General features: G+C 36.2%; 1 protein-coding gene across 8 annotated transcripts in view; it reads right to left on the bottom strand.

Moving 5' to 3' along the window:
* Positions 1-12,902, bottom strand: part of EMSY (EMSY transcriptional repressor, BRCA2 interacting) — an 80,925-nt gene that overhangs the window by 33,380 nt on the left and 34,643 nt on the right. For all 8 annotated transcript variants that reach the window (XM_039228782.1, XM_039228789.1, XM_039228784.1 and 5 more), the window contains 2 exons: positions 11,495-11,749; positions 2,300-2,449 (listed from right to left, as the gene is read on the bottom strand). In XM_039228782.1, coding sequence (XP_039084713.1) covers positions 2,300-2,449; positions 11,495-11,749 — 405 coding nt within the window. The remainder of the gene's footprint in view (positions 1-2,299; positions 2,450-11,494; positions 11,750-12,902) is intronic.

The raw sequence follows: 12,902 nt of genomic DNA, 5'->3' as shown, positions 1-12,902 counted from the left end.
CTTTTAGCCTAAAAAGTTCACTATTTACATATTTCCTCAACTCTAACTGAACCATTAGAATATTTTTCTTCATGTCTCTCAAAGGACTTTACACTCTTTCCCACTATTCCAAGGACTTTTTTCTTTTCCCAAACAGGAATTAAAAACTAACCAGATGAGCCTATTGCAGTTTCCTACAAATCCAGTAATTCAGAATTACTATTCCCAAGCTAAGAACTATTAGTCTGGGGGAGAATGAAGATGCCTGAGATAACACCTTCCTCAAGAGAAAAAAATGTAACAGTCACTGTGATAGCCATTCTCAACACAACCCATCCCACAAAAATGCTTTTAGCAAGGTAGTTAGAATTTTTTAAATATACAATCACTACCCAAAAAAAGGAGAAGGGGAAGAACATTAGGTAGAATTAGTTTAAATTCCTTACAAACATACATCTGCTTCCAAAAAAAAAAAAATCTAGTGCAAAATAAACATGCTACAAACGTGATGTGAAATAGTTAGATTATAAGGGTAACAGAAATTTTTGCACTTATGCTTTCATTCTACAATTAGGAATACTTTTTCTAATGTAGATACAAAGGCACAGACAGACTTATTATTTTTCACTACCTTTTGCTAATGTAAAGAATCATACATGCATAACACCACTATATTTATACCAAATGGAAAACAGTTTTGGGGGAAGTATAATAAATTTAATGCAAGAATAACAGTGTTTTCTAAGCCAAGGCTCTGTAGAGACAGCAAGTAGAATGGCTGTCAGGACACGGCGGAGGAGGGGGTGTGGGGATGGAGAGTTCTTGTTTAATGGGTAGTTTCAGTTTGGGAAGATGAAAAGGTTCTGAAGCCAGATGGTGATGATGGTTACAAAATAATGTGAATACACTGATGCCAATGAACTATACACTTAAAATGGTAAATCTCATGTTCTCTATACACTTCAATTTAAAAAAAAAAAAAAAAAAAAAAGCACAGGTCTTGGAGTCAAACAGATCTAAGTTCAAATCCCAGATCTGACTTTTACTGGCTGTGTGACTTTGGGCAGGTTGCTTAACATAAGTCTNCAAGTAGAATGGCTGTCAGGACACGGCGGAGGAGGGGGTGTGGGGATGGAGAGTTCTTGTTTAATGGGTAGTTTCAGTTTGGGAAGATGAAAAGGTATCCTATTTAGATGGTGATGATGGTTACAAAAAATAAAGAATACACTGATGCCAATGAACTATACACTTAAAATGGTAAATCTATTGTTCTCTATACACCTTCAATTTAAAAAAAAAAAAAAAAAAAAGAGCACAGGTCTTGGAGTCAAACAGATCTAAGTTCAAATCCCAGATCTGACTTTTACTGGCTGTGTGACTTTGGGCAGGTTGCTTAACATAAGTCTCTGTTTTGCTGCTAAAACTGGAAATATTAAAGTCTAAGGGAAATTAAATGTAATGTTTCTACAGACCTTTACATCCTGGCCAATAAATGATATCTTTATAAACTTGAGACAGGTATCATTTTACACTATTTAGACTCTATCAGCTAAATACTGGCTTTTCTCAAGAAATCTGGTAAGAACTACACAAATTTAAAGTAACAGTAATGACTAACTCTAATATAAATTATAGTACTTACTATGGAGAACTCTGCTGGCGGCTTTACATCCCTGATTTCCTCTCACACTTACAATAACCTATGGTACAGGTATAGTTATCCCATTTAAATAGACGATGATAAATTACAGGGATTAGTAACCTGCTCAAGGACACAAAGGGTGGTACTATTTAAAATGTTCTACACTGTCACCTCCTTGGGCCTAGCCTGGTTGCTCTCATATCTGAGCAACATGGCATCTTGTGCTTCTTTCAGTCCGAGCAATGCTTACCACCCGGAAACATAATAGAGATTCTCAACTAACTAAGAGTAAGTGAGATCCCTGTGGGCTAAGAGACCGTGTTTTCATTCCCTCAACAAATCCCCACTAAACACATACTTCCAAGACCAGCTCTCTATGTATATGGTGACTAAAACAGAGATGGTCCCTTACCATGGATCTTATGGTCTAATAAGGTGAACAACCATAAACAAATCAACAAACAAGTAGTGAAATAATTAGAATAAAGGAAAAGAACGAGGACCATGACAATAATAAGAGAGAGCTAATTTTCGTTGGGGGTAAGAAGGGGAGTCAAGAAAGGCTCTTAAAGAATGGTCTCATTAATCTCTGTATCCCCAGTGTCAAGCACATTGTTGCTACAAAGAAATTACTCAATGAATATATGATGAATGAACGGACTGATACTCAAAACTTACCAGTAGGAGTGGTTACCAGTTTAGTTGTCATAATTGCACCATTACTACTAACCACCATAATAGGGGAATTGCTACTGGTGGGCAGAGTTGCTGTCACTGGTTTAGGTAAGATTTTACTTGGCTGAACTTGTTGTGTGATGATTTTAACACCTTTGAAAGAAGAAAGGGAAATCTCAGTACAAATTATTTTTAAAAACATATTCCTTATACCAACCCAAGAGGGCAGCAGTTACACACAGTCACTCATTCTTGCCGAAAGAGCTTTTTCCATAATGATGAAATTCTCAATTTTTATTCCTCAAATTCTTTCCTAACCTTTCCTAATTTCTCATTGAAGAATATAATGAAGATATAATAGAAGCTATTAACAATTTCTTTAAAAAAAAAAGATTGTTTCCTTTTGTCTAATAACCATGTCCTATCAAGAGCTTTCAAACCCAATGAGAGTAGTGATGTGGATTCTTTTACATTTTTCAAAATTTGTATTTAAATGTTATAATTGGTACACTGACTTTCCAAATGTAAAATACCCATTTAAAGAAATCTCTCAAAGACAATAAAATAAAAAATAAAATGAATCTCTCATATCAACTACAAATTTAAGTACTAATAACTGCTGGGGAAATTTTGGTAACACTTTTCCCCTTCACTGAAATTATTCACGTGAAATTACTTCACTGAAATAATCCATGTGACAGAGTGTATTGTATTGGCAAATAAAAATTATATTACTTTTTGGATGGTGATTGAGGTTGAGACATCAGGAAGCAAACAAATCTATTCATTTAACAACCTTAAATAATTTTAAATTTCTTGTAGCTAATTAAGAAGTTAAAATTATGACATCTAGGCATAACTGGGTAAATTATTTAGTCTCTATAACTCAATTTTTTCATCCACAGCATATAAATCAAAATTATAAAGTACCTAATACATAGCAGGGATTCAATAAACTATTATTATTGTAGAGATAAAGAAACTTTATTATTTATTATAATAAAACATAACCAGTGAAGTTGCAGGGAAAATTTTTTTTTACAGTATTATCTTATTAGTAAATTATAATAAAGGCTTAAGACACATTAAAAAAACACCCTCCTCCAAAACAACAGAAAAAACGTAATGGAATCATTAGAGATTACATGGCTTAGTCCTATGTAAATAAGTTGGAAACTAAGATCAAACAGATAATTTCCTCGAAAAGTATTATTTATCAAAATGGGCTTCAGAAAAGACCAGTATCAGGGTGCCTGAGTGGCTCAGTCGGTTGAGCTTCCGACTTCAGCTCAGGTCATGATCTCACGGTTCATGGGTTTGAGCCCCGAATCAGGCTCTGTGCTGAAGGCTTGCTCAGAGCCTAGAGCCTGTTTTGGATTCTGCATCTCCTTCTCTCTCTGCCCCTCCCCCATTCACGCTTTGTCTTACTCTGTCTCTCAAAAATAAATAAATGTAAAAAAATTAAAAAAAAAAAAAAAAAAAAGAAAACACAAGTATCTAAACAGACAAATTTCCTTAAAATAAATTTTTAGGAACTCATTCCCCTTCACCAATAAATAGCAGACCCAGACCGTTTCACAGGACAATCCTACAGTCCTATAAAAAGAAGGTAATTACAATGTATTTAAAACCATTCCTTTTCAAAGTTCGCATCATCAGGTAATAACTATGTGGTGACAGATGTTAACTCAATTTGTTGGGATAGTATTTCATAATGTATACATATATCAAATCATTACACTGTACACCTACAACTAGATTAGCTCTGCTGATCTGCTCACCTAATGAAACTAGTACAATGATGACCAATGAAAAGCTCTGGAAATAGTCCCAAGGACAAAAGAAGAGACATCTATTCAAGAATATGTAGAAAAATTCAGTAAGAAAGGAGAGATCTGTGGTTTTTAAACCAAGACCTGCCCCTTGTTACCCACTATGAGTGAGGCAAGGACTCCTCTCCAGAGGAGAGAACTTGACTTTCCTTGACAGCAGAACACAAGGTCTCCTTTCACTGAAGCGCCCTGTTGGAGGGCTTTCTTCTGAGGAGCAGGAGGACTTCGGCTTATCTCATCCTGGCCCCAGGTACATATTGCTAGTCTCAGGCAAGTGATGTCAAGAGGTGGGTGTTCCCTTCTTCTGACAAGCCCCCAATTTGTGGAACAAAGGCTATAGCTTGGACACAATGGCACTGAGAAAACTGGAGTCCTGATCACCACTGCCCTGCCTTGTGATGTGGTGGTTCCACCACTAGGAGAAGCAAGCCAAGAGGACATCACGTTCCTGGCCAGCTTCCCACCCTTGCCTCCATTAATGCTCAGCTTCTAGAGCAGGGGTGTCACTCAGAGAGAAGGCTGCCATTGACCTTACCCCCAGAGCTCCAGGGATACCTGAGGGTAGATATAGGTAATTAACAGTTTGTAATCTCTTCCCAAAGGAACTGACTTCATTTGCAATAGAGCCACGGAGAAGTTCAAGTTCTCAATAACTGTGGAAGATGTGATGAAAGGCAACTGGAAGACATTTATGGATTTAATGAAAATACAATCTAGATAATAGGCCAGACAGTTTACAGGAGAGAAATGAGGTATAAGTTAGCTGAGAAAAACTTACCTATGGTCAGAACAAATACCAAAAACTGACTCCTGGAACTATTCCTTCAAGGAAGCCACAACCAAGGGTGCCTGGGTGGCTCAACTGGTTGAACAGCTGACTCTTGATTTCAGCTCAGGTCGTGATCTCACGATTTATGAGATCAAGCCCCACACTGGGCTCTATGCTGTGTAAAACCTGCTTGCAATTCTCCCCCCCCCCCAACCATGCTTCCCCCTTGTGCACTTTCTCTCTCTCCCTCAAAATAAATAAACATTAAACAAAAAAAAAAAAACCAAGAATCCAATAACCACCAAAGCTATTTTTCAGAAATGCAGTCAAAATAAAGTCTTTACCAGATAAACAAAAATGGAGAGAATTTGTTGCCAGTCACAATTTTGTTGCCTTACATCAGATGCTAAAGGAAGTTCTATAAAAGGAAAAAGAAAACAAAACAATGATGTCCACTCTTGAAAGCTATTTTACTAGTTGTTCTAATGAACTAAATAATGAGTTGAGCAACGGTAGAGGATATCAAATCAACACAAAAGTCAGTTGCATTTGTACAAATTACCAATGAACAATCCAAAAAATGAAATTAACAATTCCATTTACAGTAGCTTCAGAAAAATAAAATACTTAGGAATAATTTTAATAAAAGAAGTGCCATGTTTCTACTCTAGAAACCATACAATATTGTTGAAATAAAGAAGATCTAAATGGGAAAATATCTTATGTCTATGGATCAAAAGATTTAACATCATTAAGATGGTAATACTCCTAAATTGACCTATTCAATGCAACCCCTATCAGAATCTCATTGGACTTCTTTATAGAAACTGACAAGCTGAATTCCAAAATTCATGTGGAATTGTAAGGGACCTAAGTAGTCAAAGCAATCTTTAAAAAACAGAACAAAATCATAGTAATTATACTTTCTGGTTTCATAGCTTATTGTAAATCAACAGTAACCAACACAGTGTGACTGGCATATGGCAAGGCATATAAATTAATAGAATAGACTTGAGAGTGCAGAAACAAACCTATACATGTGGTCAACTGATTTTCAAAAGGGTGCCAAAATCATTCAGCAGGGGAAAATGGTCTTTTCAACAAACAGTACTGGAACAAATGGATAGCCATATGCAAAAGAATGAAAATGGGAGGCTTATCTTACACCATAACAAAATTAACTTAAAATGGATCAAAGATCTAAAGTTAAGAGGTTAAACTATCAGACACTTAGAAAAAGATATAGAGATAAAAAGCACAAACAATATTAAAAATAAATAAAGTGGACATCACCAAAATTAAAAACCTGTGCTTCAGGGGCCCCTGAGTGGCTCAGTTGGTTAAGTGTCTGACATCAGCTCAGGTCATGATCTCACAGCTCATGAGTTCTAGCCCCGTGTCGGGCTCTGTACTGACAGCTCAGAGCCTGGAGCCTGCTTCAGATTCTGTCTCCCTCTCTCTCTGATCCTCCCGTGCTCATGCTCTGTCTCTCTCAAAAATAAACAAACATTAAGAAAACACTTGTACTTCATAGGACAATCATCAAGAAAGTGAAAAGACAACCAAAAGAATGGCAGGAAATAGTTGCAAATCATATATCTAATAAGGGTTTAATATCTGAAATATAAAAACTAAAAAAAACTTTTTACAACTCAATGATAAAAAGACAAATAATTTAAAAGTGGGCAAAGGAAGGGCACCTGGGAGGTTCTGCTGGTTAAGTGTCCAACTCTAGATTTCAGCTCAGGTAATGATCTCAAAGTTCAGGGGATCAAGCCCTCAGTCAGGCTCTGTGCTGACAGTGTGGGGGTCTGCTTGGGATTTTCTCTCTCGTTCTCTCGCTGCCCTACTCTGACATGTGCACAGGCGTGCTTTCTCTCTCTCTCTCAAAATACATAAATAAACATTTTAAAAGGATATAAATAAATAAATCTTTCTCCAAGGAGGATAAAGGGTCAATAAGCACAGGAAAAGATGCTTGACATCATTAGTCATCAAAGAAATGCAAATCAAAACCACAGTGAAATACCACTTTACACAAACTAAGAGGGCTAGAATCAAAAAGTCAGAGATTAACAAGTGTTGGAAAGGATGCAGAGAAACTGAAACCCTCATACACTAATGGTAGAAATGTAAAATGGTACGGTCACTTTGAGAAACAGTCTGCTGTTTCTCAAACAATTACACATAAAGTTACCATACAACTGGGCAATTCCTCTCCAAGGTATATACTCAAGAGAACTGAATACTCAAAAACTTACACACAAATGTTTTCCACAGAATTATTCATAACAGCCAACAGGAGGAAAAAATCCAAATGTACATCAATGGACAAATAGATGAACAAAGTGTGAAATATTATTTGGCCATAAAAAGGAATGAAGTACTAATACATATATGAATCTTGAAAACGTTGTTAAGTGAAAGAAATTGGTCACAAGAGGCCACATATTACAGGAGTCCATTTATATGAAAATCTAGAATATAGAAATCTAGAGATAGAAAGTAGATTAGTGGTTGCTTAGAGCTGGAGAGGTTGTCGTAGGGAGTAAAGAATGATAGCTAAAGGTTACAGGGTTTCTTTTTGAAGTGATGAAAATGCTCTAAAATCAACTGTGGTGATGGTCACACATATCTGTGACTATACCAAGTACCATTCTGAATGGGTTATTTCAATGGTATGTGAATTATATCTCAATAAAGCTGTTTTTAAAAATTCCAGAGCATTTCTAAAAAAGAAAACATTATCATCTTTCTTAAAAGCACATATAAAAAAAAAATTAAAAAAAAATTAAAAAAAAAAGCACGTATAACATTAAATTAAAGGCTGACAAAAACTGCACACGAAAAGAAAACTGCAGACCAACTTCCCAAGACTACTGATACATTGTATTATCAATACTTCATACTAGGATAAATTCCAAAATACTTAAATATGAAAAATGTGACTTGTGGTTAAAAATCTAAAAGCGCTAAAGACTACACAAATACATTCAACTATATAGAAACAAAAAAGATCTACACGGCAGAAGTCCCCACAAATAAAGTCAACAGACAAACAAACTGGGAAGAAAATCTCTGCAAGCCATACACACACATACACACACACACACACACACACACACACACACACACACACACACTGGAATATTACTCAGCAATCAAAAAGAATGAAACCTTGCTATTTGCAACTACGTGGATGGAACTAGAGGGTATTATGCTAGGTGAAATTAGTCAGAGAAAGACAAATATTGTATGATCTGACTCATATGAGGACTTTAAGATACAGAACAGATGAACATATGGAAGGAAGCAAAAATAATATAAAAACAGGGAGGGGGACAAAACATAAGAGACTCTTAAATACGGAGAACAAACAGAGTTACCGGAGGAGTTGTGGGAGGGGAGATGGGCTAAACGGGTAAGGGGCTTAAGGAATCTACTCCTGAAATCATTGTTGCACCATATGCTAACTAATTTGGATATAAATTTAAAAAATAAATTAAATAAAAAATAAAATAAATAAAATAAAAAAGAAGACTAAGGTTTTGAGTCACTCTAATAAAACTTTTATATACGCGTTTTTACATGACATAAGAGAATCCAAACAACATAATAAATATATAATATCTTACAGCTTTTATTAGCCATACTAGATTTTGTTTAATTAACCATACCTTGCTCCCTAGAAACATTTTAGGATCTCCCCCCACTCCTGTTCAAGAGATGATTAAAAATTTGCTTTTGAAATAAGACAAGCATTACCCTGATACCAAAACCAGAAAAAAAAAGTCTGATGAACATGAATACAAAAATCCTCAATAAAATACCAGCAAACTGAATCCAACAATACATTTAAAGTCATTCACCACCATAAAGTGGAATTTATTCCCTGGGATGCCAGAGTAATTCCACATTCGCAAATCAATCAACGTGATACATCACATCAATAAGAGAAAGGATAAGAACCATATAATTATTTCAATAGACGCAGAAAAAGCATTTGACAAAGTACAATATCCATTCATGATTAAAGCCCTCAACTAAGAGGCTTAGAGAGATCATACCTCAACATAATAAAGGCCATTATGTGAAACACCCACATCATCCTTAGTGGGGAAAAAACCTGAGGGCTTTCCCCCTAAGGTCAGGAAGAATACAAGGATATCCATTCTCCTAACTTTTATTCAACATAATACTGGAAGTCCTAGCCACAGCAATTAGACAACAAAAAGAAAAGCTATCTAAATTGGTAAGAAAGAAGTCAAACTTTCATTATGTGCAGACGACATGACCCTCTGAAAAACTCTACCAGTTCTATCAGTTCTATCAGCTAGAACTGATAAACAAGTTCAGTAGAGTCGCAGGATACAAAATCAGTGTATAAAAATCTGCTGCATTTCTATACACCAATAACGAAGCTACAGAAAAAGAAATTAAGAGAACAATCTCATTTATAATTGCACCCAAACAGTAAGATACCGAGCAACAAACTTACCCAAAGAGGTGAAAGACCGTTACTCTGAAAACATAAAACACTGATGCAAGAAACTGAAGAAGACACAAAGAAATGGAAAGACATTCCATGCTCATTACTGTAAAAATGTATATACTACCCAAAGCAATTGACACATTTAATGTAATCCCTATCACAATACCAACAACATTTTTCACAGAACTAGAATAATTAATCCTAAAATTTGTATGGAACCGCAAAAGATTCCAAATAGCCAAAGTAGTCTTGAAAAGGAAAAGCAAGGCTGGAGGCTTCACAATGAATTCATAACTCATGTTATATTACAAAGCTGTAGTACTGGTACAAAAAAGACACAGAGATCAATGGAACAGAATAGAAAACCCAAAAAATAAACCTACAATTATATGGTCAATCAATCTTTGACAAAGATTTTTTTTTCCAATGAGAAAAAAGTCTCTTCCACAAATGGTAGTGGGAAAACTGGACAGCAACATGCAAAAGAATAAAACTGGACCACGTTCTTAAACCAGATACAAAAATAAACTGAAACAAGTTAAGGACCCAAATGTGGGACCTGAAACCATAAAAATCCTAGAAGGGAACACAGGGAGTAACTTCTTTGACATCAGCCATAGCACCTTTCTTCTAGATAGGTCTCCTGAGGCAATGGAAACAAAAGTAAAAATAAACTTGGGGACTACATCAAATTAAAAGCTTCTGCACAGTGAAGGAAACAACAACACTAAAAGACAACCTACAGAAGAAGTGAGGGACAGTGAGGAACCTGCTCGAGATTCTCTCCCTCTCTCTGTCCCCCTCCCTGCTCTCTCTCTCTCAGAATAAATAAATACGCTTTAAAATTTAAAAAAAAATAATAATAATAAAACCTCTTTAAAAATAATAACAAAAACTTAAAAAAAAAAAGAAATTCTGCCACTGGCAACAACATGGATGGACTTTGAGGGCATTATGTTAAGTCAAATGAGACAGAGAAAGATACATACTGCAGGAACTTACTTACATGTAGAATCTTTTAAAAAAAAAAAAAGACTCATAGATAAAAAGAATATTAGTGGTTGCCAGAGGCTGGGGGTGGAGAGTTGGCCAAAATGTAGTCAAAAGGTCTAAGCTTCCAGTTAGAAAGTAAGTAAATCTTGAGGGTGTAACATACTGTACAGTGACTGTAGTTAACAGTACTGTACTATACTTGAAAGTTGCCTAGAGAATAAATCTTAAAAGTTCTCATCACAAGAAAAAAAAAATGTGTAACTATGTGTGATAATGGATGTTAACTAAACTTATTGTAATCACTCTGAAATATATAAATAAATCATGATGTTGTACATTGTTAAGTAATACAATGTTATATGTCAATTATATCTCAAAAACTAATAATAAAATATTCCTATCAAAAACCAAAATGAAACAAAGCTGAAAATGTTGGCATCTTCCAAATGCTGCTTCTACTACCAAATAAAGTCCAGATTCATTCGAGGAAAAAAAATCCATTTTCATTTCTTAAAGCTGTCCCCATTAATAGTCTGTTTAATCTCCTTGTCTTTGAGCCTCCATCCTACCTGCCTTTTTACTCAATATTTTATGATTCAATAACTTAAAATAATTGATTCCTACTTCTGAGTTCTCACTGTGCTAGAGATGCTTTCAATAAACTGCTCAATTATTATTCCACAAACCACAAACTTCTTCACTATATGCAATGTCCTACAATCTCAGCTCTTCTGCTCATACAATTTTATGCCAAATTCATAATATGGCATTCTAACACAAAACTCCCCAGATGAATTTTTCAACTGCCTGCTTTCTATAATCCCAATGCATCCATAGTATAATTCTAAAATCTGGGTTTGCTTCCTCAGCTTCCTTAACTCCCTAGAGAGTCCTCTGGAAATGACTGTCACGGCTGAGCAAATTCCTTTTTTTCTCATTTCTATTCCCAAGCTCCAGTTCTTTCTATATATGTATTTCCAACAGGAGGCTCTCAAAATATAGTTTAGAATTAAAAGTCTGGGACTCGAGGAAACTATATCCATGTATACCAGCAGTCTTCAGAGAAGTAGTGACTCGGGAAGAATTACACCTTGTAAACACTGTCCAGTTACCTGACTCCTGTTTGATTTGAATGGTAGGCTTGATACCAGGTGGCAAAGGAGGCTGCTGCGGCTGTTGCTGATGAGATACTGGCGCAGGCTGGGCCACCTGTTGCTGGGTCTGCTGCTGCACTTGATGTAACTGCTGCTTAGGAGACTGCTGATGCTGTTTAGGAAACTGTGCAAGAATCTGAGTTGGGGCACCCACTAAACTTTTGGGAGAAGGAAGTCTGGTCGATGCCATTTTGATCGCGGATGTAGACACACCTGTAGAAGGGTGAGGGGAAAAGAACTTATTTAATAGTAAAGCATACTTAGAGATATTTCTTGTCCTAAGTAAATAGATAAAAATAGTGACTAAAAAGCACCTGTTAAATATCATGTATAATATGTGGTATTTTACATATTTGCTATACAGTCCTCAAACCTTGCAAGGGAAGCATCACTCTCTGAGTATGTGTTCACTCAGTAAAAACTTACTGAGCACCTACTTTATGGTAGATCCTTGGGAAACTAAATTGTATCCATGAAACAGTCCCTACCTTCTAAAGGTTACATAAGAAGATAATCAAATGATTATACAGATCATTACAAACTGTACTAAGTGCTATTTTTGTTTTAACAAGTAAAAGGTTCTCTTCCTTTTGCCCTTTGCGTCCCAAATAATTCACCGCTAAGTCATCAGCTGGTGCAAAGCAAGACGAAAAACAAGGCAGCTAAGCAGAAAAGTGGCTGAGCATGAAATGTCAGAGCCCACTGTAGAAACTGGCCTAGCATGGAAATCAGTAAGATGAGGAGGGCGTCAATGCTGGGGAAACTCAGGGGATAGATACCCTGCATGTAGATTCAAAGCCCAAGTGAGATACAGAGCGGTTCCATGAGTACGAGCCACCTAATAGTCTCAACGCTTGAGCAGAATGTCCACAGGAAGAGGTGGCTAAGGAAAGATCAGAATCCAAACTTAAGTGAAAAGGTCTTCTGGATGGGAGGGCAGCCTGCCATAGGTGTCAGCCTGCGTTAGGTGTCAGAGCTGAGTAGGGGAGGCTGGCATCCATGCAAAAGGGTGACACAGGTAGGGGGTCAGAAACAGGTGGAGTGATGCAGGAGTTTGCAGAATGCCAGAGCCTAAGTGGAGAGAGGAAGGCTTCTGCATAGAGGTGGGAGCAGTAACAGCAATGACAGACAGTTTGTGTACTGGGGAGCTGATATAAAATAAGTACATATATGAAAGATAATGGAAGTTAGCTTTTTCACTATCAAAGTAGGGAAAGGAGAAAACTACAGTTGTTTGATTAAAGTCAGACATAGCAATATGAACCCATAGTTTTCAAAATAGAGAAATAAATATAGATGTAAACATGAGCATGTATATAAATGTACACACAGGTGCACATGCACGTATACACATGCATGCATGCCC

Source organism: Hyaena hyaena, unplaced genomic scaffold (genome assembly GCF_003009895.1).
Source record: "Hyaena hyaena isolate Hyena2069 unplaced genomic scaffold, ASM300989v1 scaffold_34, whole genome shotgun sequence".
In the NCBI taxonomy this organism is placed as follows: Eukaryota; Metazoa; Chordata; class Mammalia; order Carnivora; family Hyaenidae; genus Hyaena; species Hyaena hyaena.
This window is presented reverse-complemented; position numbering and strand designations above follow the sequence as displayed.